This window comes from Giraffa tippelskirchi, chromosome 9, assembly GCF_054371585.1.
Source record: "Giraffa tippelskirchi isolate mGirTip1 chromosome 9, T2T-mGirTip1v1.2.pri, whole genome shotgun sequence".
Classification (NCBI taxonomy): Eukaryota; Metazoa; Chordata; class Mammalia; order Artiodactyla; family Giraffidae; genus Giraffa; species Giraffa tippelskirchi.
Genome location: NC_137283.1, coordinates 6,758,376 through 6,785,555, shown reverse-complemented (window position 1 = coordinate 6,785,555; position 27,180 = coordinate 6,758,376). Strand labels below are relative to the sequence as shown.

At 43.1% G+C, this 27,180-nt stretch overlaps 1 protein-coding gene, 2 long non-coding RNA genes and 1 other non-coding gene across 5 annotated transcripts in view; 3 read left to right on the top strand and 1 right to left on the bottom strand.

Moving 5' to 3' along the window:
• Positions 1-4,030: 4,030 nt before the first annotated feature.
• Positions 4,031-19,323, top strand: LOC145520546 (uncharacterized). The gene is made up of 5 exons (XR_014064572.1): positions 4,031-6,329; positions 7,338-7,526; positions 7,607-7,676; positions 17,504-17,634; positions 19,213-19,323. It is a non-coding gene; the product is annotated as an uncharacterized LOC145520546 (long non-coding RNA).
• Positions 18,391-19,972, bottom strand: LOC145520545 (uncharacterized). The gene is made up of 3 exons (XR_014064571.1): positions 19,900-19,972; positions 19,189-19,307; positions 18,391-19,093 (listed from the first exon to the last, which is right to left on the bottom strand). It is a non-coding gene; the product is annotated as an uncharacterized LOC145520545 (long non-coding RNA).
• CMTM6 (CKLF like MARVEL transmembrane domain containing 6) overlaps positions 19,448-27,180 on the top strand; it is a 23,236-nt gene continuing 15,503 nt past the window's right edge. For both annotated transcript variants that reach the window (XM_081527099.1, XM_081527100.1), the window contains exon 1: positions 19,448-19,631. In XM_081527099.1, the coding sequence (XP_081383225.1) occupies positions 19,497-19,631 (135 nt within the window). In that variant the 5' untranslated portion in view covers positions 19,448-19,496. The remainder of the gene's footprint in view (positions 19,632-27,180) is intronic.
• TRNAW-CCA (transfer RNA tryptophan (anticodon CCA)) lies at positions 23,823-23,895 on the top strand. The gene has a single exon. It is a non-coding gene; the product is annotated as a tRNA-Trp (tRNA).

Genomic DNA, 27,180 nt, shown 5'->3' with positions numbered 1-27,180 from the left:
GTGTATGGTTTGAAATACCACAGTGACCACATATGACCAGCACCAGCATCAAGAAAGACAACGTTACTGGTATTTCCTGTGTGCCCCGTCAGTCCCCCCACCCACCAAGGAGCTCCTGCCCTTTCCTCCAGAGCTGTAGATTAAGTTTTACTTATATTTAAGCTGTATATAGATGGAATCTTAATGTTTATATTTCTTTATGTCAGGCTTCTTGCGGTTTTCTGGGGTTCCTCCATTTTGCTGCCTATAGCAATAGTACTAATTCTCATTGCATCACACTATTTCTTGTGCAAAAACACTGTAGTTTCTCTAGTGTGCTGTTGACAGGGGTATGTCAGTTTCCTATGGCTGCTGTAACACATTGACAGAGTTTAGTGGTTTAATACAAATGTGTTGTCATGCCATTAGTTTCCTATGGCTGCTGTAACACATTGACAGAATTGAGTGGTTTAATACAAATGTGTTCTCACGCCATTCAGGAGGTCAGAAGCCCAGATCAGCTGTGCTAGGTTAAAGTCTCAGCAGGGCTGGTTTCTTTTGGAGGCTCCAGGGAGCACCTGTTTCCTTCCTTTCCAGCTTCTGGAGGCTGCCTGAATTCCTTGCTTCCTGGCCCCCTGTCCATCTTCAAAGGCAACAGCGTTGCGTCTTCTAGTCTCTGCTTCCAGCACGTGGCTGCTTGCTCTGACCATGCAGCTTCTGCATATGAGGACCCATGGGATTAAATTTGGCCCAGGTGAGTCAGCCGCTGTAAGCTCCCTCAGCACTTCACTCTCCTTGCCGGCGTGGTCTCTCAAGAGGAACTGAATGTTCCTGCCTTGGGCCCTCCATAGGTGGTGGTTACCCTCTGACTTCTTTTAAGGTTTTAAACATCTTTGATTTTATGCAGCTTGAATATGATAATACCTAGGTGCCTGGGGTGGGGGTGGAGAGGTGGTTATCTTTAGTATTCTCTGAACTTCCTGGGTCTGTGGTTTAGTATCTGACATTAATTGGGGGGAAATTCTCAATAATATTAACTTGGGGGAAATTCTCAGTCACTGTTGCTTCAAATGTTTTTTCCATGCTTTTCTGTCTTAGCATTCTTATGTATATATTACATCTTTTGTAGTTGTCCCATAGTTCTGGGGTATTCTGTTTCCCCTTTTTTTCCCATCTCCCCCCAGTCTTTTTTTATCTTTGCTTTTTAGTTTTCAAAGTTTCTGTTAACCTGTCGTCCAGCTCAGAGATTCTTCCTCAAACCGAGTCCAGTCAACTGATGAGCCCATGGAAAGCATTCATTGTTTCTGCTAGTTTTATCTCTGTTTTTTAAAAAGGTTATTTCTTAGAATTCCCATCTCTCTACTTATATTACCCATTTGTTTTGGTGTGTCGTCTACTTTTACTGTTAAAGCCCTTAACGTATTAATCACAGTTGTTTTAAATTCTTGGTCTAATAGTTCTAATATTTCTGCCGAGTCTGAATGTGATTCTGATGCTTGCTGTGTCTCTTCAAACTGTGGTGTGGTTGTTTTTTTGGGGGGTCTTTTACTCTGCCTTGTAATTTTCTGTTGATAGCTGAACATGATGTACTGGGTAAAAGGAACTCCAGTGAGGAGACCTTTTGGTGCTGAGATGGTGAGGGGTTGGGGAGGAAAGCATTCTCTAGTCCGGCGATCAGTTCTCAGTCAGCCCGTGTCCCTGGTCTCTGAACTCCACGAGTGCTTCTCAGGGGGAGGTGGAGTTGGAGATTTCCCTACCAGTATGTTCAGTCTCTGATCAAATAATTTCTGCTGAGGGCAGGCCTTGTTCAGAACAGAAGACTCTGACTTATTTCAAAATGGTTACTTTCTTCCTTCCCCTGCCAGAAGCACCAGGGGATTTTTCTCTGAATTTCCCTCTGAGACTCTAGTGGAGCTCCTGGAGGTAAAACTCGCAAACTGTGGGGATCCCCTCACGGTCCCCATAGTGTTTCATTCACAGACTTGTCCGTGCTGAGCTCTAGCAATCTGTTAGGTACAGTTCAGGCCCTCTCACCCCAGGGTTGTCCCCCTTAGAGGTTTCTGCCTGGAAGTTTCTGCTTCAGTAAGTTGTGATTCTCTGTGTCCACCCACCTGTCTCTCCAATGTGGGGGACTGCAGTTGGCCCTATGACCTCACTTCTCTGACAGATCCAAGAAGACTTGTTATTTTTCTCAGTGTGTTCAGCATTTTTACTTGTTAGGATGGAAGTCTGACCTCCCCGTCTCAGAATGCTCAGTGCACCTGTGGAGCAGGGGCATCCTTGGGGGACTGGTATTCAGCTTCCTGCCGGGCATCTGGGTGGTTATTCGGTTTTCTTCTTGCTGTTACGACTTATGCTATCATGAACAGTCTTCAGTGTGTCTTGTGGAAAATGTGTTCTCCTTTCTGTTGGGTGTATATGTCGACCTGGATTGCTGGATTCATAAGCTGTGTGTATTTTCAGCATTAGCAGATATTAAATGTTTAGCCAAACAGTTTTTCCCAAGTTATAAGAGGTCACATTTCTGGGAGAAAATGTTTGCAAATTATATATCTGGTAAGGGTTTAGTATTCAGAATATAGGAAAACTCTTTAAAACTTCGTAGGAAATCAACCTAGTGTTAAAATGGACAAAATACTTGAGTATACTTCTTCAGAGAAGATACATAAATGACAAGCACATAAAAAGATGCTTGATGTCATTAGTATTGATAACTGGGGAAATGCAAAACAAAGCCACAATGAGATCCCACCTCACAGCCAAAAATAAAAAAAATAAGTATTGGCAAATATGTGAAGAAATTAGAACACCCTGTATGTTGTTGTTGGGAATGTAAAGTGGCACAGCCACTTTGGACAGCAGTGTGGTGGTTCTTCAAAAGGTTAAGCATATAGTTACCATAAGACCTAGCACTTCCACTCCTGGATATATACCCAACAGAAATGAGAATGTATGTCCTCCTAGAAACATTTGTATACAGACGTTTATAGCAGCATTATGTATAACAGTACAGCTATTACAGCTAGTAATAATAGCTAAAAGGTGAAAATAACCCAAACAGCCATCAGTGGACAAATGGATAAGCAGTCCATACGATGGAATATTTTTCAACTATAAAAAGGAATGGGGAATTGGCGGTCCAGTGGTTAGGACCCTGTGCTTTCACTGCCTAGGGCCCAGGCTCAATTCCTGGTCCAGGACCTAGGATCCTACAAGTCAAGTGGTATGGCCAAACAAACAAACAAAAGGAATGAAGTATTGATATCTACTACAACATGGATGAACTTTGGAAACATGTCAAGTGAAAGAAGCCAGTCACAAAAAGTCAGTGTATGATTCCATTTATATGAAATGTCCAGAATAGACCAGTTCTCTGAGACACATTAGTGGTTTCAAGAGGAGAGGGCAATGAGGATTGACTGCTAATAGGTATAGGGTTTCTTTTGAGGGTTATGAAAGTAGTTCTGAAATGATATAGTCCTCAGTCTTGTGAATATACTAAAGACTTGTCACTTCAGAAGGGTGAATTATGATACGTGAATTATGTATCAGTTTTCTAAAAGGAATTTGCTTCCAGCAATATACAAGAGTTCCAGTTGCTCTACATCTTTGTATACACTTGCTATTATCTTTATCATTCTGGCAGGATTTTTGTTTATACAGTAGGATCTCATTGTGGTTTTAATTTTATTTCCTTGATAACTAATGACATTAAGCACATTTCATGTTTATTGGCCATTTGGTTATCCTCATTTGTAAAGTACTTGTTTGAGAATCTTAAGAATCTTTTTTTTCCCCCCTCCTCAGAAAAATAGGGGAATAGTCGACTTCTTTCTGACTCATTCTTCACATATTCAGAATACTAGTCTTTGTCAGATATGCATTGCAAATATCTTCTCTTGTTCTGGGGTTTGGCCCTTTTGCTTTTTTTTTTTTTTTTTTTTACCTGTTCCGAAGACATTTTTGCTTGTCCTCAAAGGTTGCTCAGGCAGTAAAGCATCTGCCTGCAATGCAGGAGACCTGGGTTCGATCCCTGGGTTGGGAAGATACCCTGGAGAAGGAAATGGCAACCCACTCCAGTACTCTTGCCTGGAAAATCCCATGGACAGAGGAGCCTGATAGGTTACGGTCCATGGGGTCGCAAAGAGTCGGACACGACTGAGCGACCTCACTTTTAAAGGTTGTAAAGATAGTCTTTAAGTTTTTTTTTCCACAGAAGCTTTATTGTTTTACTTTTCTACAATTCATCAGTTCACCTGGGATTGATTTCTGTGCGTGGTGTGAAGTAGGGGATAAGGGTTTTTTTTTTAATGTGTTCAGTTAATTCATTATCATTCATTTCAGTTGAGTCGCTCAGTTGTGTCTGACTCTGTGACCCCATGGGCTGCAGCACGCCAGGCTTCCCTGTCTATCACCAACTCCCGGAGCTTGCTCAAACTCATGTCCATCGAGTCGATGATGCCATCCAACCATTTCCTCCTCTGTTGTTCCCTTCTCCTCCCGCCTTCAGTCTTGCCTGGCATCAGGGTCTTTTCCAGTGAGTCAGTTCTTTGCATCAGGTGGCCAAAGGATTGGAGTTTCAGCTTCAGCATCAGTCCTTCCAATGAATATTCAGTACTGATCTCCTTTAGGATGGACTGGTTGGATCTCCTTGCAGTCCAGGGAACTCGGAAGCGTTTTCTGCAACACCACAGTTCAAAAACATCAATTCTTCAGTGCTCAGCTTTCTTTATAGTCCAACTCTCACATCCATACATGACTACTGGAAAAACCATAGCTTTGACTAGATGGACATTTGTTGGCAAAGTAATGTCTCTGCTTTTTAATATGCTGTCTAGGTTGGTCATAGCTTTTCTTCCCTTAGCTGGGGCGGGGGGTATTGTCCTTCTGAACTGCAGTGTGTCCTTGGTCATAATTCGACTGTCTGTTGGTGCATGCATCTGTTTCTGGCCCTCTCTCTTAGCCATGATGCTGGCTTGTCTATCCTATACCAGTACTGCCTTCTCAGTTTCTGTAGTTAAAAAAAGAAGCCTGTATCTGGCAGCCTCAGCCCTCCTCTAATGTATTTCCATAAACTTATTGTAGCTATTCTTGACGTTTCACATTTCCACATAAACTTCAGAGTCAGCTGGTCCATCGCCACACCAAAAAAGTGGCGTTTTGATTGAGATTGCATTGAATTTATAGATCTTTTTGGGGATAATTATAATTTTTATATCCTCCAAAACTACGCAGAGGAAAATCTTTGTGTTGATGTAGGTCTTCAGTCTCTCCTCGTAGTGTTTGCAGTTTCAAGTGATTTGTATTTCAGGTTGTATCTTCTTTTGGTAGATATTTTTCCAGCTAATTTTTTTATGCTATTTTATTTATTTATTTTGACTGCGTTGTGCGGCTTGTGGGATCTCAGTTCCGACTCCTGGGTTCTCATCAGTGAAAGCCAGGGGTTCTAACCACTGGACTGCCAGAGAATTCTCTTTTTGATGGTATTTTAGATGGCATCCTTTTAAAATGTTAACTTTGTTGCTCGTATGTAGAAATACACTTTTTTTTTTCATATTGATCTTATTCAGCAACCTTACTAAAGTCCATTTATTAATGTAATAGTTCATCTGCACTTTATTATATACGCATCTGGTCTACAGTCCTCTGCTCTACAAACTGGGTTATGGAAAGGTGCACCATCTGTACTTTATGCTTTTCTAGTACAATTATATCATCTGTAAATAACGAGTTTTATTTCTTCTTTTCTAATGTCTTGCTTTGTGACACCTACGCTGCAATGTAGGATTCTCTGGAACCAATGAGTGGAAGTATCTTTATCTTGTTTCCTGAGTGAAAGCTTTAAATATTTCACTGTTGAGTTTATTTGTTGCATGCTTTTTGTAGATCCTTTATCAGAAAGTTCTCTTCTTTCCTAGTTAGTTTATAATAAAGTTTTATCATAGACAGGTGTTAAATTTTATAAAAATTGTTTTATATATTGAGATAACTTTTCTGTTAATGATTATCAGTTACATTGTCTCTTAGAAATATTAAGCCAACTTTGTATCCCTGAAATAGATTTAACTTGATCTTGATAAAACTGAATTTGGTTTGCTCATATTTTGTTAGGATTTTACATCATGCTTCTGAGAAAAATTGGCCTATACTTTTCATGGACTTGTCAGTATTTGATATCAAGTTTATGTTTGATATCATGAATCAAATTTTGAAGTATTCCCTCTTTGTATTCATTGTATAGAGTTTATGTGTGATTGGCGGTGGTGGTTAGTCACTAAAGTGAGTCCAACTCGTGCAACCCCGTGGACTGTAACAGCCCGTCAGGCTCCTCTGTCCCTGGGGTTTCCCAGGTAAGGACACTGAAATGGGTTGCCACTTCCTTTTCCAAAGGATCTTCCCAACTCAAGGATTGAACCCACGTCTCCTGAGTTGGCAGGCACAGATTCTTTAACACCGAGCCACTAGGGAAGCCCAAGATTGATGTAGAACTTGTTATTTTTGCTTCTTTAAAGCTATCAGGTATCAATTTGTAAGACCCACTATGGAACTTAACAGTAGCCCAAATGGTAATATCCTTTACAGTTTTTATGTGGGCTTTTGCTTTACAGAACGTACTTGCTTCTTAAATTGGCAAAATGCCAGAATATGGGACTTCCTCCTTCATGTAGCACCTTTATTAATGTCTTTATCAAATAGTGGTTCCCCATGCTGAAATAGGATTGTAGACAGTGATAGGGAATTCTTGCCGTATATGTAAGATTTATCCTGTGATCATGATCACTTTAGAGAATTATAGGAAGAACTGTAATATATACATAAAATAAAAAAATACACGAAGTGATTGTGAAGAGGTACATGAAATTCAAGGATATTTTAAAAGATATTTTTCAGATAGAGCATATATGGAAAAAGTTATATTTTTAAGAAACAATAAAATAATGATGCCTCCAGTTTCTCAAAATACGATTATATATAGTTGGAGGGAGAGTAATACACACCCACACACATACTACCACACATAGGTTTGGGGCAGAGCTGTACCTTGATTCCATTGTCTTACCAAAACTTTTTAGAATTAGTTGGTGACAATTCTTTTCTGTCTTGTCTTGGGGTAAAATTTATTTTTCTAAAATTCCTGGGCTCTCAGCAGTGAAAGCGTGGAGTCCTAACCACTAGATCGGCAGGGAATTCCCAGGATTCCTTTATATTTATACTTACTAAGAACCCCAAAGAATTATTTTTAATGTGGTCACTTATCTATATTTGCCATATGGTAAATAAAAGCTGAAAATTTAAAAATATTCATTCATTTAAAAGTAGCAATAGTAAATCCATTTTATGTTAACATAACTTTACAGAAAACAACTCTGTGAAACTAAAAAATGTCTGTGGAAGGGTGCCATTGTCTTACATTTTTATAAACTCTTTGGTGTCTGGCTTAATGGAAGACAACTGGGTTCTCCCATCTGCTGTATTCTGTCTGATCTGAAATGCTGTCTGAATTCCAGGAAGAAAATGCAGCCTCACAAATACATAGGTGGAAAAAGGTAGGAGTATTTTAATAGCTTTTCCAGAGAATTGTGAATTTTCTCTTTTGATGCTAAGACTTGACAAGTGTATTTTGCAGGCTAACTACGGTGGAGAGAACCATTGGTCTGACTTTCACCTGGAGTGGATTTTTACCCCATGTGACTTTGGTAAGGTTACTCATTGGATTTAGAAAGTATCAGTTTGCTGAACTCCAGGGTTCTTCCAGATTCTAACATGTCCCATTATAAAATGGTTCCTCCCCAAATAACATATTTTTAGTTATTATTGAATCTCATTAAAAAAGTTTATAAAGTGGTGGGAAACTGTCAGGCTCAGGGCCGATACAAATTTTCCATGATTCTAAGTTTTTCTGGAAAGTTCAGATTCTATCAATGCAACAGATACTATCTGTTTATATTCCTTGTACTGATAGGATCACTTCATTCACTGTTGAGAAAATGTCTCCCAGATACGCCTGAAGAACCAGTTGGTCTGTAAGTAATTCTTTCAAGTAGGTGAAAGCAGTGGCTAGATCAGCTTATCACTCAATAGTACAAAAACCCTTGAGTAAGCAGCAGAAATGTTCATGTGCCTTTCCATTTCCTCACAGAACTGCGGAAGAACTGGTACTAGCTGGTGCAGCTTAATAAAATTCTACTTCATCAGGGGAATTCTTAAGTGAATTTGCTTTGTATTTCCCCACAGAGTGGTGAGAGGAGAATGACTACAAGCTCAGTTTGCTTCCACCGCCTTGCCTTGGGCTAGAGTTAGAGTTAGTTTCACTCCACCTGCAGTGCAAACCAATATTCACACAGTGAAAATGCAAATGACCTCTTGGGAGGAGGAGGAGAATGGTTCTGACCTCCAAGAATCCTTGGGAAGTTCTCAAGACCTCTGGGGGTCCTCTGACCACCCTCAGAACTGCTGTTATAACTCAATAGCCGCATCAGTCATTTGATGTTGCCCCACGTTGCCTTAGAATTTGAAGCCAGGTTTGGGTTCAGAAATTTGAGTTTTCATCCTGTAGGATGTGACTCTTCCAAGCATTTTTTATTAAAGTATGTTCTGTCTTGAATGCTACAACTTCACCATAGTTAACTGGGTTGGTCTCCCACTCTTGTGTATGAGTGCACTTTTCAAATTCTATGCAGATGGGAGGTACTATTCAGATGGTAGATAATAACCACAACTTTTTTTTAGTTAAAAATTTTTTTTAATACAGTTTTAATGATTACTTTCCACTAAGTTATTACCAAATACTGGCTGTATTCCCCATGTTGTGCAATACATCCTTGAGCCTTCTTACACCCGCTAGTTTGTACCTCCCACTCCCCCACTGCGGTAACCACTAGCTTGTTCTCTATATCTAGTTTATTGTAATTTTTAAATTCCATATGTGTGATATCATACAGTATTTGCCTTTGTCTGACTTACTTCACTTAGCTTGATGCCCTCCAACTGCATTGTATTTATGTACCACATCTTATTTACCCATCCGTCTGTTGATGGATTCTGAGGTTGCTTCCGCATCTGGCAATTGTAAGTAATGCTGCTATGAACAACTGGGCTGCAGGTGTCTTTCCAAATGAGTGGTTTTGGTTTTTTTTGGATACATACCGGGGAGTGGAATTGCTGGATAGCCACATCTGTTGCTATATTCCCAGATATTTTGCTGCTCTTCAGCTGCTGGAGATGCTCAATATTTCGAGAGCTTTAACCTTCAAGTAAAGTCTTAATCCAACCCTGCCTTGCAAGGTATTTGAGCGTCTTAGCCACCACCTTCTTCTTAATGGACTTTGTGGAGCCACAGCTATCTTAATGTAGGAACTGTGGTGCGAGGACTCTGTGGAGAACCATGGCAAGAGGCAGAGGAGCTGGGTCACTCCATTCACTAAGCGCATGACTCTGTAAGTCATCTGTTCTGTAGCCTTAGTCCCATCCTCTGTGTAGTGTTGAGGACAACCTGTTTGGGATTAGAGTTATAGTGGGGTGAACCAGATTGAGGATGTGGGGTACTTCTCTAAACTGTAAAATGTTACACAAATTAAATTTTAGTAGCCACCAGGGAAGGAATTTTAATTTGCATAAATTCATTAAATACTCGTCCCATGAGTATTCAAGCACTTTAGCTATCTGCTCTAAATGTGTTAGTGTAGTTGACCATTTCTGAAAAGCCTACCGCCTTGTGTGGTTGTTTCTACAAGAAAACAGTTTTATATATTTATATAGCTATACATATATACATACACATATTTACATATATAAATATATACATATATAAATATATATGTATGTATTTATACATACACATGTATAAAATGGTATTAGACCAACTGCTAGCTGTTTGTAAAGGTAAAATTAGATCATCCCTGACATCAGTCACAAGAATCAACTCCCAGATGTATCAGACCTAAATGTAAAATATGAACCCGTACAAGTACTAAAAGAAAACTTAAAATTCTTTTGTATCCGAATGGGGACAGGCTTTCTAACTTTAACTCAGTATACATGCAATTAAAGAAAAATTGTATACTCAACTATCTAAAAATAATCGGGGAAAAAAGCATGATGGCAAAAAACACCATAAACAGAAGCAAAAGGCAGGTAAAAAGTTTAAGAGAAAAAAGTTATACCACAGAGAAAGAGCTGATACACCTAATATTTGAAGAATTCTTAAAATAGAGCTGGGGGAACCAAAATCTCTATAGGATGTAAATAGGCAAAAAAGATGAACAGACAAGTAAAATATAAAAGTAGCTCTTGAACATATGTAAACACATTCAATTTTTCTCAGGGAGAAATGCAAATTAAAATTACACTAAATATTATTTCTCCCTATCTGGATGAAAAAAATTCAAAGCTTAATGCATTTTGTGGAAGATGTTGGAGAAACAGGTGTGCACTATTTCTGGGAGTGCAAAACAATACAACCTCTGGTGAGGGAAATTTGCACTATTTAACAAAACTACACAAACTCAGTAACCACCAAACCTAGGAACTTACCCAGAATACATATCTGAGGATACAAAAACAATATTCACACAGCTACTCTCTGTGACATTGTTTCTAATTGCAAAATATTGGAAACAACCTAAAGGCCTCTTCATGGGAAATTGGGTAGATAAGCTGAGGTATGGCCACTCAATGTAATTATTAAAAACAAACAAAAAAAAAGCTGATTTCTATAAACAGACATGCAGCAGCTCCAGGAGAGTAGAATGTCTCTCTTGACTGCAGAAACACAGGGAGAATGACAAGAAATAAAACGTTGCCTGCAGAGAGTGGTTATCTTTCTGGTATGTTTTTGCTTCGGGAACCTCTGTTAATGCTTCCCATTTGCAAAAACTAGGATTTAATTGATGATGAGTGGAAAACTGTTTTCCGTGACCTTTAATGACTCTCAGTATGAGGCAAGTCTGTGGTGGCCTTGAAATGGCACAGATGCCCTGTAACTCACATCCCGAATTGGACTTCTCTTTTCCCTAAGCAATCAGAAAACTTTTTTAAAAAACTTACTTATTTAATTGGAGGATAATTAGTTTACAGTATTGTGATGGTTTTTGCCATGCATCGGTATGAATGGGCCATAGATACACGTGTCCCCTCCGCCTACCTCCCTTCCCACGCTATCCCTCTAGGCTGTCGTAGAGCACCAGCTTTGGGTGCCCTGCTTTATACATTAAACTCGGGGCATCTGTTTTACATATGGTAATGGATATGTTTCAGTGCTATTCTCTCAAAATCATCCCATCCTCTCCTTGCCCCACTGAGTCCAAAAGTCTGTTCTTCACATCTGTGTCTCCTTTGCTACCTTGTATGCAGGATCGTTGGTAGCATCTTTCTAGATTCCATATATATGTGATAATGTACGGTATTTGTCTTCCTCTTTGCAACTTACTTCACTGTCTGTAATAGGCTCCAGGTTCATCCACCCCATTAGAACTGACTCAAATGCGTTCCTTTTTATAGCTGTGAAATATTCCATTGTATATAAGTACCACAACTTCCTTATCCATTCATCTGCCGATGGACATCTAGGTTGCTTCCATTTATTTACAGCTGCTGTAAATAGTGCTGTAGTGAGCTTTGGGGTGCGTGTGTGTCTTTTTCAGTTCTGGTTTCCTCAAGGTATATGCCCTACAGTGGGATTGCTGGGTCGTATGGTAGTTTTATTCCTAGTTTTTAAGGGAATCTCCCCCCACAAAAAAGTAAAAATAAAGGAATCTCCCTACTGTTCTCCATAGTGGTTGTATCATTTTGCACTCTCACCAACAGTGTGAGAAGGTTCCCTTTTCTCCACACCCTCTCCTGCATTTATTTTTTGTAGATTTTTTTGATGATGGCCATTCTGACTGGTATGAGGTCAGAATATCAGAATATCTCATTGTAGTTTTGATTTGCATTTCTGTAATAATGAGCGATGTTGAGCATCTTATGTGTTTATTAACCACTTATGTGTCTTTTTTGGAGAAATGTCTGTTTAATTCACCTGCCCATTTTTTGATTGGATTGGTTTTCTGGTGTTGAGCTGCTTGATATGCTTGTATATTTTGTAGATTAATTCTTTATCAGTTGTTTCATTTGCTTTTATTTTCTCCCATTTTGAAGGCTGTCCCTTCACCTTACTTTTAGTTTCCTTTATTGTGCAAAATCTTTTAGGTTTAATTAGGTCCTATGTGTTTATTTTTGTTTTTATTTGCATTACTCTGGGAGGTGGGTCATAGAGGATCCTGCTGTGATTTATGTCAGAGTGTGTTCTGCCTATGTTTTCCTCTAAGAGTTTTATGGTTTCTGGTCTTACATTTAGGTCTTTAATCCATTTTGAGTTTATTTTGGGGTATGGTGTTAGGGTTCTGATTTCTACCTTTCTCCATGACATCTCCCTCCCAAGTAATCCAACCATCCTGAACTAAAATACCCAACTGATATGGGAGCAAGGAGGCTGAGTTTTCTAGTCTTTTTCCCCCCCAAATACCATGGAGGAATTAAGTGCATGTACAGGCATGCAGAAGCCCTAGAAAAAAGGCAGCACTGGCATTCCTTGACCGTTGCAGCCCTCTGCTGGTGTAAATGAAATGAGATTGACTGTATGATTTGCTTATCCTCTGTCTAGATTTGGTTTGTTTCTTTTTAATTGGAGGAAAATTGCTTTGCAATGTTGTGATGGTTTCAGCTGTACAACAGCACAGATCAGTCATAATTACATGTATATTCCCTCCCACTAAAGCCTCCCTCCCCTCCCCCGTCCTATGCTTCTAGGTTGTCACAGAGCACAGGGCTGAGCGCCCTGTGTCATACTGCAAATTCCCACTGGCTGGCTGTGTTACATATGGTTCAGTGCTATGCTCTCAATTCATCCCACGCTCTCCTTCCTCCAGTATGTCCACAATCTGTTCTCTGTCGGCATCTCTATTGCTGCAAATAGGTTCATCAGTATCATCTTTCTAGATGTCATGTATGCATTAATATATGATATTTGTTTTTCTCTTTGTAGCTTACTTCACTCTGTATAACAGGCTCTAGATTCATCTAACTCACTGGAACTGACTCAGATTTGTTCCTTTCTTATGGCTGAGTAATATTCCTGTGTGTGTGTGTGTGTGTGTGTGTGTGCGCACACGCGCACGTACATAGACGTACCACAGCTTCTTTGTCCATTCCTTTGCCAATGGACGTCTAGGTTGCTTCCACGTCTTGGCTGCTGTAAATAGTGCTGCATTGAAGGTTGGGTGCATGGATCTCTCAGAGTTACAGTTTTCTCTGGATATATGTGCAGTTGTGGGATTGCTGGATCATATGCTAGGTTTATTTTTAGATTTTAAGGAACCTTCGCAGATTTCTTCATAGTGGCTGTTACCAATTTGCATTCCCGCCAGCAGCATAGGAGGGTTCCCTTTGCTCCACGCTGTCTCCACCTTTGATGTTTTTAGATGTTTTACTGATGACCGTTGGGACTGGTGTGAGGTGATACATCTTTGTAGCTTTTTTAAAAATTTTACTTTTTTTTGGCTGTCCTGGGTCTTCGTTGCTGCGAGGGCTTTCCTCCAGCTGTGGAGAGTGGAGGCTGCTTTCTAGTTGCGGTGCACGGGCATTGCATTGCAGCGGCTTCTCTTGTTGCAGAGCGCGGGCTCTGGGGCGCACGGGCTTCAGTAGTTGAGGCACGGTAGTTGTGGCTCATGGGCTTAGTACCATGGCACGTGGGATCCTTCCACGTCAGGAATTGAACCCATGTCTCCTGCGGTGGAAGGCGGATTCTTTACCACTGAGCCACCAGGGAAGCCCCTGCCTTGTAGTTTTCATTTGCATTTCTCTGTTAATAGCCATGAGGAGGGCATGGCAACCCACTGCAGTATTCTGGCCTGGAGAATGCCCATGGACAGAGGAGCCTGGCAGGCTACAGTCCACGGAGTCGCAGAGAAGCTGACACAACTGAGCCACTAAGCACAGCACATTAATAGCCAGTGGGTTATCTTTTCCACTACTTTTTTTTCCTTTTCAAACTCTGAATGAAATTTGCCTGTTGAAATTGGCTTCTTGAAAGTCAACACTGTTTTGCATTATTCTTCCAAGATCTACCACAGGACATTTCTTGAGAGTGGGTGTCACTTCCAGCCTCCCAGGGTTTGTGAATAGGAAGTGCCCATAAGCTGCAGGTTTTAAAGTGGTGTTACAAGAAACGGCCACAAGGCGGCAGCACTTTCCCCACATACAGACCTGGTTACCTGGGCAGCCAGACCCTTAGGAAGATCATGTTCCTGGGTTGTCCGGGAGGGCGGAGGGAGGGCGGAATGCGAGAGAGGAAACGCTCAGGGCTCGTGTGTCATTCCTCCTTCCCTGTTAGCGTTCACGCCACGGAGAAGTCCCTGTCCTTGCAGAACCGCTCCGCTAAGGGTGGTGTGGTCCATAGGTGTGGGGACTCTCGGGGGAGGGCGGAGGTGGGAACCCAGCACCAGGACAGGAGGGGAGACCAGGTGACTTTACAAAGCTCTTACCCCGGGAGGATCCACACGTCTTTGGGTGAAGTAGGCTTCCTGTAGCTTTTGAAGTGCCTGCCTGGATCTGGAGATTGGGGTCCCATCAAGAGGGGAGTGGGCAGTACAGGTCCAAGTTGGGGGCTCACTTGCTTGCGCATCCTCCGTCAGTCCCGTGAGGGTCCAGCCTCCAGAAGCAGGCCTGCTCAGGCCCCAGGGACGTGACACCCACCTGGGTCCCTGAGGCCTGAGGGGAGTACGGTAGGCTCTGCTTTTCTTACTTTTTATTTTAGATGAAGTAGAGTTGATTTACAATGCTGTGTTCGTTTTAGGTCCACTGCAACTTGATTCACTTATGCACACGTACAGATGTCTGGTTTTTTGGATCCTTTTCCCATATAGGTTATTATGGGAGTGTTGAGTTCCCTGAGCTACACAGTAGGCCCTTCTTGATTATCTCCTCTGTATATAGGACGGTGTATCTGTCCACCCTAACCTCCTAACTCACCCCTCCCGCCCCTGATTTCCCCTTTGGGAATTATGCATCTGTTTTCTAACTCTGAGTCTTTTTCTCCTCTATAAATTAATTCATTTGTATCAGTTTTTAGATTCCAAGTGTAAGTGATCTCATACGATGCTTGTCTTCCTCAGTTTGATTTACTTCACTAAGTATGATCTTGTCTAGGTCCATTCATGTGGCTACTAATGGCCTCACTTCATCTGTTTTTCCTGGCCAGTACCCCACGGTATACGTGTAGCACGTCATCTTTTTCCGCTCCTCTGTCCGCGGACACTGTCGTGGCTTCCATGTCTTGGATGTTGTGAACAGGGCTGCCCTGAATGTTGGTGTGCCTTTTCAGATTCTGTTTCTCTGATGGTAGGTCCAGGACTGGGGTGGCTAGATCCTAAACGAGCTTTATTCTTGGCTGGTAAAGAACCTCCACACGCTGTTCTCCAGAGTGCATATTACCAATTTACATTTTCATCAGCCTGGTAGGAGAGCTCCCTTTTCTCCTCGGTGTCTCTGCATTTATTGTCTGTAGACGTTTTGCTGATGGCCATTCTGACTGGCACAACGTGATACCTCCTTGCAGTTCTGATTTACATGTCTCTTAGTAATAGCCATGTGGAGCATGTTTTCCGTTAAAACAATTTTTATCAATAAGTATGAGTGAGATTTACTTCTTGCAAGTCAGCCCTGTTTTGAATTGTTTTTGTGTGACCTACCATAGGACATTTCTTGAGGGCAGGTGTCATCTCCAGCCCCACGGGCCTTGTGAATGGGAAGTGCCCATAAGCACTAGTTTTGGCCACCTGATTTGAAGAGCTGACTCATTCTCATCAGGGAAAAGACCCTGATGCTGGGAAAGATAGAAGGCAGGAGAAGGGGACGACAGACGATGAGTTGGTTGGGATGGCATCACTGACTCAATGGACATGAGTGTGAGCAAACTCTGGGAAATAGTGAAGGACGGGGAAGCCTGGTGTGCTGCAGTCCATGGGGTCGCAAAGAGTTGGACACAACTTAGTGACTGAACAATGATGGGAAATGGCCACAAGGCAGAAGCATTTCTTCCTGCCCACTCTGGTTAGTTGGGGCAGGCAGAGCCTTAGGAAAAGCTGAGTTCCTGGGTTGTCAATTAGGGTGGCATGTGCCAGAACAAAAACCCAAGGCTTTGTCTCATTACCTTTTCCCCTTTCACCCTTCCGTAGACAGACTGCAGCCCCTGCAAGACTGCTTGCTGCACTTAGGGCACTGTTGTCCATAGGTGGGGCCACTCTAAGGAAGGAGGCTGGAGGTGGGAACTCCGCAGCAGGCCACGTGGAGACAGGGTGACTGTTCAGAGCTCTTCCAGCCCAGAGCATCCACCATTTGGAGGGTGTGCTTGGCTTGGTATAGCTGTAGGAGAGTCCGCCTGAATCTAGAGATTGTGGTCCCACCAGAGGGGACTGTGCACTCCCTGTCCAAGCAGGGCTCATTTGCTGGCACATCCTCCCCGGCTCCCTCAGCCACATGACAGTCCATCGCTGGGTCCCAAGGCTCCAGGGATGTGACACCAGCCTGGGTCACCAAGGCCTGAGGGGAGTATAGTAGGCATTTAAAAACTTTTTTCGTTTATATTGGAGTATGGTTGGTTTACAATGTTAACATTTGTAGTAGGTGCACCCTGACTTGATTCAGTTACACGTACAGCCATTCCTGTTTTTACATTCTTTCCCCCTATGTGTAGGGTATTAAAGAATATTGAGTAGAGTCCCTTGAGCTGTCCAGCAGGTCCTCGATGGTTATCTATTTTATATACGTTTGTGTGTCTGTGTCAATCCCAGCCTCCTAATTTATCCCTCCGCTTCCCCCTGCCTTTCCCCTTTGGCAACCATAGATTTGTTTTTCTAAGTCTGAGAGTCTGTTTCTATTCTGTGGAATAGTTAATTTGTCTCAGTTTTTAGATTCCACCTGTAAGTGATACCATATGATATTTGTCTTTGTCTCACTTACTTCACTTTTTCCTGATAGAGATGAAAATGATTTCTCTCTGCTTTAGTTAATCACAGAGGCAACCGTTTTATGTCCCGTACAGCATCAGCTGGTTTTGGAACTTAAACTAGTAAAATCGTATTCCATTTTTTTTTTCATACATAGACACACTCAACACACATATATATACATCCCATGATTGTTCATATCATCTTTTGAAGTGTTTTTGCATTTTTTTTAATGGCCAGTAAGTTAAATAAATCTTTGAAGCATAGCTGACTCTGCTTGTAGGACCGTCACACCTGTAGCGTTTTGAGATGCGTGCTTTGATCCTGACGCGGTCGTTCCTCCTGAGCTCCCTGTCGCTTGTCAGTCTGTTACATGGCTTGAAAGTTTAGCATCTGTTCCTGTTCCTCCCTTTCTCTTCAAGCAAATCAGTCTCCAAATCGCACTGGTTTTTCCCTCCCGTGGAGTCTCTTCAGGCCACCCCTCCTGCTCTGTTTCTGTGGCCACTGTCCGAGTTCGAGCCTCTCTTTCCTATTTCTAGAACATCTACAACAGTCCCTGCCTGCATGTTACCAGCCCAGTCTCCGCAAGGCTGCTAGAAAAACACCCCCAAGGAAGCGCTCCGGTCATTGACTTTCCTCCTCTGTGGTTCCTCATTGTTCAGCAGTAAAGGCAAGCTCTAGTTCCTTAGCCTGATTTCTTTTTTTTTTTGGCTGTGCCAAGAAGCATGTGAGATCTTAGTTCCTGGACCTGAGCCTGTGCCCCACGCAGTGGAAGCTCGGAGTCCGAACCCCTAGAGCACAGGGAAGTACCTCCTCAGCCTGCCTCCTTGGGCCCTCCAAAACTGGGCAGTCGGTTTAGCCTCCTTTGCCACTCTTTGTCCTTCCTCCCTCTGTCCTCTGTGTCACGTGCGCTTCTTGGCTTCTCTTCCTGTTGCCTCTGCCTGCTGTACCCACTGTCCTCTTCCCGCACGTCCAAAGTCCACTGTTTAACCCCCGGCTTGAAGCTCCACCACGCTGATCCTTTCAGCTGAAAGTCATTTTCTTCGACTCTGAATCCTCAAAACATTTAATATGTATTCTCTTTTTTTTTTTTTCTTTTTTATGATTTGTATCCTCTCTCCTTTATGGCATCCACACTTTGTGTTTTGTGACATGGTCTTTTGTGGATGTCTGTGTAGGACAGTCAGTGGCTGTGATCCAGATTTGTGTCCACACTCCTGCCTAACAGCGCTGACAGAGTTAAGAGAGCCCTGAAGTTGTTTCAGTAGGAGCTGCTGAAAACAAAATTTTAATTGAAAAAGTACCACTAAATTACTTTTTGAATAGTGAAAAATCTCAAATTATATTTTCCCAAACTGTCTGTTTTTGACTGTTTTCTTTCTTTCATTAAAAAAAAAAAATACTGTTATTAAAGGAGAAAACTGAATAATCTTCAAAACTTAATCTTCCTTTTATTTGGTGTATATTTTCTCCATAAATAAGATTTCTCATTTCAATGTAGCCAGTCCCAGCATTTATTCAGGGTTGTTTATTCATTAATGAAGGGAAAGCTTTCTGTGTGGCTGCCCCTCACTGAAACGACTCCCTAATATAGTCTGGTGTCTGGGGGAATTGGTTCTAGGACCCCACTTTGGGAGCCTCCCTGTTGGCTCAAATGGTAAAGAATCCGCCTGCAACGTGGGAGACCTGGGTTCAATCCCTGGGTTGGGATGATCCCCTGGAGAAGGAAACAGCTACCCACTCCAGTATTCTGGCCTGGAGAATTCCATGGGTTGAATAGTCCATGGGGTCACAAAGTCATACATGACTGAGCGACTTTCAGTTCACTTCACTTCCTCCCCCTTTGGATACCAGAATCCTCAGAGGCTCTAGTCTTTGATTTAAAAATATGTAGTATTTGTATATAACCTATGCACATCCTCACTTTTTTTGTTTTTTGGATTTTTTTTGGCTGTGCTGGGTCTTCGTTTCTGTGTTCAGGCTTTCTCTAGTTTCTGCCAGCGTGGGATCTTCTTTAATTGTGGTGCACTGATTTTCGGGGTGCTTTCTGTTGTTGCAGAGCACAGGCGCTAGAACCCGGGCCCAGTGCTTGTGGGCTGCAGTCTTAGTTGCTCCTCGGCATGTGGGATCTATGAGATAACCGGTAACATTGAAAATGAAATTCATTTTTTCCCTTGCTCTGCAAGGGCCCTACATTGGCCTCTGCCAGCCTCTCCAGCCTCACCTCCTCTGTTTCTTCCTTGCTCAGCCTGGCCACAGCAGCCGTTTCAGAGGGAGCCGGGACGTTTGCGGTCCTCAGGACGTTTGCACTTGCCGTTCTTGTTCCCGGGTCTCCCCGAAGATCTGTGCAAGAAGAGAGGTAAGGCCTCGCGGCAGGGGGCGGGGCGGGGTGGGGCGGGGCCGGGCGGTGCCTGCCGGAAGTGGGCGGGGTCTGCCGGAAGTGGGGCGGAGGCCTAGGAAGTGACGGCCAAGCCCGCCTAGTCGGTGGAGTCGGGGCACCAGCGGCGGCCTTGCGTTCCCGGGCCCTGGGCGATGGAGAACGGACAGGTCTACAGGCCCACCACGGAGGCGCACCCGGGCCCCGGCAGAGGCCCCCGGAGCGGCCTCGCCCCCTACTTCACCCTGAGCCGGCTCCCGGGGCTCCGGCGAGTCAAAGTCCTGGAGCTGGTGAGTCCGCGGCCGGGGCGGGCGAGAGGAGGCAGCGAGCGGCGCTCAGCCCGCCGCTCAGGGGCGGCCGTTTCCACATCCCCAGTCCCCTCCCTCCGCCGGGGAGGGGCCGCTCCCCACGGGGGAGCCCGCCGGCGCCCCCTCCTCCGGGGCCCTGCTCCGCGAGGGCCGGCCCGCACCCTCGCCTTGGCGTCCTGGGACCACCGGGCGGGCTTGGCGGGCTTGGCGGGCGCAGGAAATGCGGCGGAGACCCGAGCCCGCAGCTTACCGTTCCCTGCTCCTGTGTAGCGACCTTTGGCTCTTCTCCCGGCTGTTCCCCTGCATTATCTCCCAAAGTGTCCGTGTTTGGACTACAAAATGCGTTCTTATCTTTCTCCGGTTCTTGCGGTTTTCCGGGTGCGAACCCAAGGGGGCAGTTAAATTTGTTGGGACAGAGTGTTCCGATACTACGCAAGGCGTAGAGATAAACGTGTCCAGTAAGTTGTCTCTTAAGTTTTAATACTAACTGGAAAAGAATTGTTTCTAAATGAGCAGTGTGTGCACCAAAGACAAAGTCAAAGGGACAGCTTTTTGTGTGAGTTGTGTGAAGGTAGGGCGAGGGCATTCTCTTTCAGGGACGTTTAGTTTCAGTTTGCTTTAGGCGTTGGTTAAGGACCTTAAATCTACTAGTGAAAATGATCAAACCATCTCTGAGATTTAAATGTTCATTCAGATCACACGCATATTGACCTCCTTTGTTCTGTTTTAACCAACAATGAGTAACATTTTCTCTAAGAGGAAAAATCAGACTGTTCAGAACGTTTCTGGGTGGGTTTGGTGTTTTAATCATCCCCAGTGAAAACAGCCAATTGGCTTTCTTTGGGAGATCTTAAGTTCTTAAAAGTCAGATAACCAGAACTTATATTCTTAGAACTCAGATGACCTACTTTCATTGAAAAGAAAAATTGCAGTAAAAAAACTAACATAGCTTTTTAGCCACCCAAATGATCACTTCTGGGAATAACCAGGAAGTCCCTTGGAAGCAAGTGACAGTGTGGCCCAAGAGGGTCGGGCTGTATCTCCTTTTAACTGCACGCTGGCAGCTTTTCTGTCCCTACAGTGTCCTCAGCCCCCTCCTGCCATTGTTCTGCATCGGCGGATCCTCCCACCCAAGAAGGGCTTCCTTCTGCTCTTCCTGTCCTCAGCTCTTGCTTGACTTTTAGGTGTCAGCTGTGTTTCTCTGCCTTAGAGCTGAAATATTTCTATATAAGTAGAAGAATTCTTTGGAACAGAAAAGAGTTAATATTCATTTGAAGCACTCTTGCTGTTCAAAAGACATCCTCAGTATTGGTCTGTTGCCCATGAACTCTCTTTTCAGTTGCCTTTCTTTTTCCTAATGAGAACTGGCAAATCTAAAATGAAGTTTCTGATTGCCTTATTTATAGTATAATAAACTGTAGTTTCCTATCTTCTGAATAGAATGCAGCCATAAGTTTCCATGGTAGACTTTTTACTTGGAGAGAAGGGGGAGGATGAGTTTGCCTTGCGGGGATTGTTAGACTATTCCTGCTTGTTCTCCATCATCCATAAGGAGAAAGAGCAAAAGAATGAAAATTAATGTCTCTTTTTGAACTCCATTTGTTTGTTTATAGTGAACCTGTCCCACCCTTTTCACTTTGTTTTGTTTTGGCTTTCTAGATCTTAGTTTTTTGACTAGGGATTGAACCCTTGTCCTTGGCAGTGAAAGCTTGGAGTTCTAATCCCTGGACTGCCAGAGAATCCCCTTGTTTACAGGAAACATACAGTATTACATTTTCTTTAACATAGATTTAGAAAAATATTTCTTCAATATTGCCTTTCTTTCTGATGGTTGTCTTTTTGTTTCTACTTTGTCTGTTTTAATGTCTTACCTCTTCACAGCAATATAAGATTTACCCAGAAAGTCCCAAGAAGGGTTTATATGGAGTAAATGAAAACTCATCCAGCCAGGGGCAACAGACAAAGTCTTCTTTCCTTAACTCAAACTCTGCCTTTAGGTTGTTTTCTTTAGATAAATTGTTTTTTAATTAAAAAGAGCTGGTGAGCTCCAGTAAGGAACAGCTGGTGTGGAGAAACCCATAATCAAAAGAGGAGGTACTTTAACCAGGGACTTGCAAGCCCGAGGACATTTTATTCAAAATACAGTGCATTTCTGTGTTCATTATTCTAGACCCATAAATCATACCAGATTCTCAAAAACCCCAAAAGAGAAATGTCTTACTCTGAAATTTAACACACCAGACGCTGTGTACTTAGGAGATTTAGAGATTCCTAAGAGGTGGGGTTGGGTCCCCTCTGAGGTGTTGACAGTCTCTGAGGCTCCGCGGGGTGCGCTTGCCAGCACAGAGCCGAACACCAGGGGTACAGAGCGGAGCCTGCAAGCAGAAGGGGGGTGGTTAGAGAGAACGGCATGGCTAGCTCTTGAGGTGCATACTCTGGGAGTTAGAGGGTTTTGACCTCGGTTTTGTCAAAGGCTTGTCCATCCACCCTTGCAGAGCTGAAGAAGAAATGGAGACTCAGCTGAGAAGGTGCCGCGGGGAGTCCTTGCAGTTCTCAGTCTATGCAATCACTTTATTAGTTGATTCTGTCTTTAGGTTGGTCCTTACGCACATACTTTGTGAGGTTTTTGTTGTTACTGTTCTTTTTTGAGGCAGTTGTTTTTTTTTTTTCTTCTGATCTTACTGGGAGAATTGACCTTTTTGGCAGCCAGATTCCTTGCTAGTAAACTGGTGTAGTGATCTAAGTATGTATGATATAGTCTCTGCCACAAACAAGCATTGTGTTTATAGTAGCAGCTGAATGTCCTGAAGGCTGCATAGTACTGTGATTATAATGACTCTTCAGGCAGGCAGTTTGATTTAGACTTCACCAGTGATTTAAATGTATTAAATTGTGAATAGTGTTATTTTCTAAGTGCCAAGAAACAAATCACTTAGAAGCCGTTTATCTTCTATTGGTGCTATTTTCATGACTTAAATGTGAAAATTGATACATACTAAATTGAAGTGCTCTTTTACCTTGAAGAAGATCCATAATGTCAGCAAACTGTATCCTCGAACCTTTGTGAGTAAATGTTTGCTGAAAGCACTGGAGGCTTAGCCTGACTGCAGGCCGACACATTTGTTTACTTGAACCTTACATATCACTACAAGGTTTTTAAAGCGAGTTTAGTAATTCACAGACGAATAGAATTGTGTAGATGGAGCCTTACAATTAATGCAAACATTAAAAAGTTCTTTTATGAGAAATGTTTTGGTGGTAGACTGTTCAGTGATGGAGAATTAGTATTTAGTGTGGTGACTGTTAATTTTAGGGGAGACTGAAGTTTCAGGAAGGGTAGTGAAACTGAAATGGACACCCAGAGGAGTCACTATCTGAACGCTGAGGTCATCAGAACGGTAAGTGCTTCTCTGGTCACTGAGACTTCCCAAATGTGTTGACTCGAGCATGGCGGTTTTAATGTATGACTTAACAGCAAAAAGGGAAATGCACAGACCTCTGGTTCTAACTTCAAAAACCCAGCTGACAGGGAAGTCCTACATAAACACACCCAGCAGTAAGATGAACTTAATAAACAGTGCTTTATGGGGGGAATGAGTACAGAGTGGGAGTCGGGAGGATGTGACTAACTTGGGAGTTAGTCTGTCAGAGATTTAAGTCCCTCAGCTGTAAACAGAGGGGTGGGAGACCGTGTTCTCCAAGGGCCCTGCCAACTCTGAGCAGCTTGATAATGCCCTTAATTACGTTTGGGTACAATTTTGTATCACTAGAAGGAGCCACTAGAAGGAGCCATACTGGGCATATGTACCGTGTTAGGTGCTTAGCCTAATATTCAGTAAGCAGTGTTAAGTACGATGCTTGCATGCTGTTGAGAGCACAACTGTTTACCAGAAAGTAATCACTGAGCCTCTGAACTTAGGGGTTGCGTTCACCATTATATCCTTACCTGATTCAGTGACCTTATCTCTTTTCCTCTCTTCAGCCACTTAGGTATTAATGCTGGTGACCACACATTTCTTGAAATTCTTCTCTTAACTTTCACTTTTTCTTTTTTAATACAAAAGGTGTCTGCTTACAAATGTAAGCATATAAGTATATATATGTATAAGTATACATTTTATATATATATATGAGATTAAAATAATATAAGTCACACTTGAGGCCTCAACGACTTCCCTGGTGGCTCAGAGGTTAAAGCGTCTGCCTCCAATGCGGGAGACCTGGGTTCGATCCCTGGGTCAGGGAAGATCCCCTGGAGAAGGAAATGGCAAACCACTCCAGTATCCTTGCCTAGAGAATCCCATGGACGGAGGAGCCTGGTAGGCTACAGTCCACGGGGTCGCAAAGAGTCGGACACAACTGAGCGACTTCCCTTTCCCTTTCCTTTCCTGAGGCCTCAACAGTACTACCTCACTGCTAGATTAACAATGTGGAGTGTGTTTACTTGCTTTTTAAGGAGTTTCCCTGAGAAATGCTCAGCTTCCTGTGCCTTGCTCTTCTGGTGCCAGTTGCCCTGGTCCCTCCTCCTCTTGGACTGTGACGTTCTTCAGCCTCTCCCAGTCCTCCACCCCTCCTGTCTGCTAACCAACAAAACCAGACAGGCAGTTCCTGCATCTGAAAGTCCATCCTCTCTGGCAGGATCATCACATAACCACACTCCACTCCTTCATCATTTTCCTCATCACACCCCATCCAGTTAGGTCAGTTGCCTTGTCACCCTCTTGGCTGCCCTGCAAATCCTTACTGTAGTGTTTCTGTTCCTTTTGTGCCGCACCCAGAGTGCCCTCTGCCTGTCCTGATCCTGGGTCTTGCTTTTCACACATGCTTCTGCGGCTACTGTTAATCCAGGTGGGTCTGAACATTTTCCTGAATTGATACCAAATGGTCAAGTATGAGATATAAAATCAATGTTTTCTTATTTTTTTTTCCTTATACATAGGTTTTAAAAGTGAAAGTTGCTCAGTTGTGTCTGACTCTTTGCTACCCCATGGACTATATACAGTCCATGGAATTCTCCAGGCCAGAATTCTGGAGTGGGTAGCCTTTCTCTTCTCCAGGGGATCTTCCTAACCTGGATCTCCCACATTGTAGGCGGACTGTTGACCAGCTGAGCCACAAGGGAAGTCCATACACAGGTCTCACTGCTCTGTTACTACATGCTCCTACACATATTACCAGACCACCTGACCTGCCTCCTGAGAAACCTGCATGCAGGTCAGGAAGCAACAGTTAGAACTGGATGTGGAACAACAGACTGGTTCCAGATAGGAAAAGGAGTACGTCAAGACTGTATATTGTCACCCTGCTTATTTAAGTTATATGCAGAGTACATCATGAGAAACGCTGGGCTGGAAGAAACAAGCTAGAATCAAGATTGCCGGGAGAAATATCAATAACCTCAGATATGCGGATGACACCACCCTTATGGCAGAAAGTGAAGAACTAAAGAGCCTCTTGATGAAGGTGAAAGAGGAGAGTGAAAAAATTGGCTTAAAGCTCAACGTTCGGAAAACTAACATCATGGCATCTGGTCCCATCACTTCATGGGAAATAGATGGGGAAACAGTGTTAGGCTTTATTTTTGGGGGCTCCAGAATCACTGCAGATGGTGATTGCAGCCATGAAATTAAAAGACACTTACTCCTTGGAAGGAAGGTTATGGCCAACCTAGATAGCGTATTTAAAAGCAGAGACATGACTTTGCCAACAAAAGTCCGTCTAGTCAAGGCTATGGTTTTTCCAGTGGTCATGTATGGATGTGAGAGTTGGACGGTGAACAAAGCTGAGCGCCGTAGAATTGATGCTTTTGAACTGTGGTGTTGGAGAAAACTCTTTTGAGAGTCCCTTAGACTGCAAGGAGATCCAATCAATCCATCCTAAAAGAGATCAATCCTGGGTGTTCATTGGAAGGACTGATGTTGAAGCTGAAACTCCAGTACTTTGGCCACCTCATGCGAAGAGTTGACTCATTGGAAAAGACCCTAATGCTGGGTAGGATTGGGGGCGGGAGGAGAAGGGGACAACAGAGGATGAGATGGTTGGATGGCATCACCGACTCGATGGACATGGGTTTGGGTGGACTCCGGGAGTTGGTGATGGACAGAGAGGCCTGGCGTGCTGCAATTCATGGGGTCGCAAAGAGTCGGACACGACTGAGCGACTGAACTGAACACATATTACAATGTTGGATACATAATACTCAACACACTTAAAAATATTTTTTTTAATTGAGATGTAATTGACTTGTAACCTTAGTTTCACGTGTACAATGACATTTGTATAGATTGTGAAATGTTCCCTTTGTTTTGTGTTAGAGACTGTATAGAGCTGTTGTTGCTCTTGCTGTTTAGTGGTTCAGTTGTATCCGACTCTTTGCGACCCCATGGTCTGTAGCCCGTCAGGCTCCTCCATCCATGGGATTCTCCAGGCAAGAGTACTGGGTAGGTCGCCATGCTCTCCTCCAGGGGATCTTCCCGACCCAGGGATCGAACCAACATCTCCTTCATTGCAGGCAGATTCTTGACTACTAAACCACCAGGGAAGCACGTAGAGCCGTGGGAGATGTTAAAGGAAGCTTAGTATTAACAGAGATCGGGAGTCAGGAGTTTTCATACTGAATATAACTTATAGTGCTAATTCCTTGGCCTTTAACTGGGAATAGGAACTAGTAAATATCCAAGCTTGACATAGTACCCCTTCCTTCTCTTAGGATGTCCATGCTGAACCCTCCTCCTGATAGAGCCCTAAGGTTGAAGGTCAGTAAGAATGCCTCCTTTGAGGAGTTTGGAAGAGGGCTCATAATGACTTGTCTCTGATGGGTTCTGGCCCAGCTGGTTCCTGCACTTTTCTTGGGGAGAGTAGATAAGTGGTCTGTATCTACTGCAGATACGGTTTTATTGTCTTAGGGACACTGATGAGTGTTCCCGATAATCTCATTCTTGTAATAAGAATGGTTCAAGAGCTGCTGTTCTCACGTCTCAATGAGTTGCAGACTCATATATTTTCTCACAGTTAATTTCATACAACTTAGATATATTCTTAAGGTTTCTTGTAGAGAAACTCCTAAAATTTAGGTAAGATTTAACATAGGAAGAACAAAAGAAATGGAGTTTTAGACATTTGGCACTTATTACACTCTAGACGCTCTTGTAATGACAGGAGAGGAAGTTCCTTTGCACAGTGACTTTCTGGGACCTGTGTGCCACTGTGTCTGTGGTGCTGTGACTGGGAACGCCTCAGCTAACACCTGTCTGATATGAGGAAGTTGTTTGGGATCTTCTGGACTGTTTTATGCCTCATTAACTTACAGGAAATCACCTCAAAATAGGATCTATTTTCATCCTTAGGCGGGTTCTTTTCAGTTGTGGGCATGTGTGAATTTTGTATGGCCAGTAGCTGGAGGGGGGAAATCCCTTAGAGGCTTCGATGCTAATTTAGATTTGTTTCTAAACTTGTTTAAAATAATCATAGTATCATAGGAACTTGCAAAAAAACACGTGAAGGGCGGTCCTTTGCATTCACAAATGTGTGT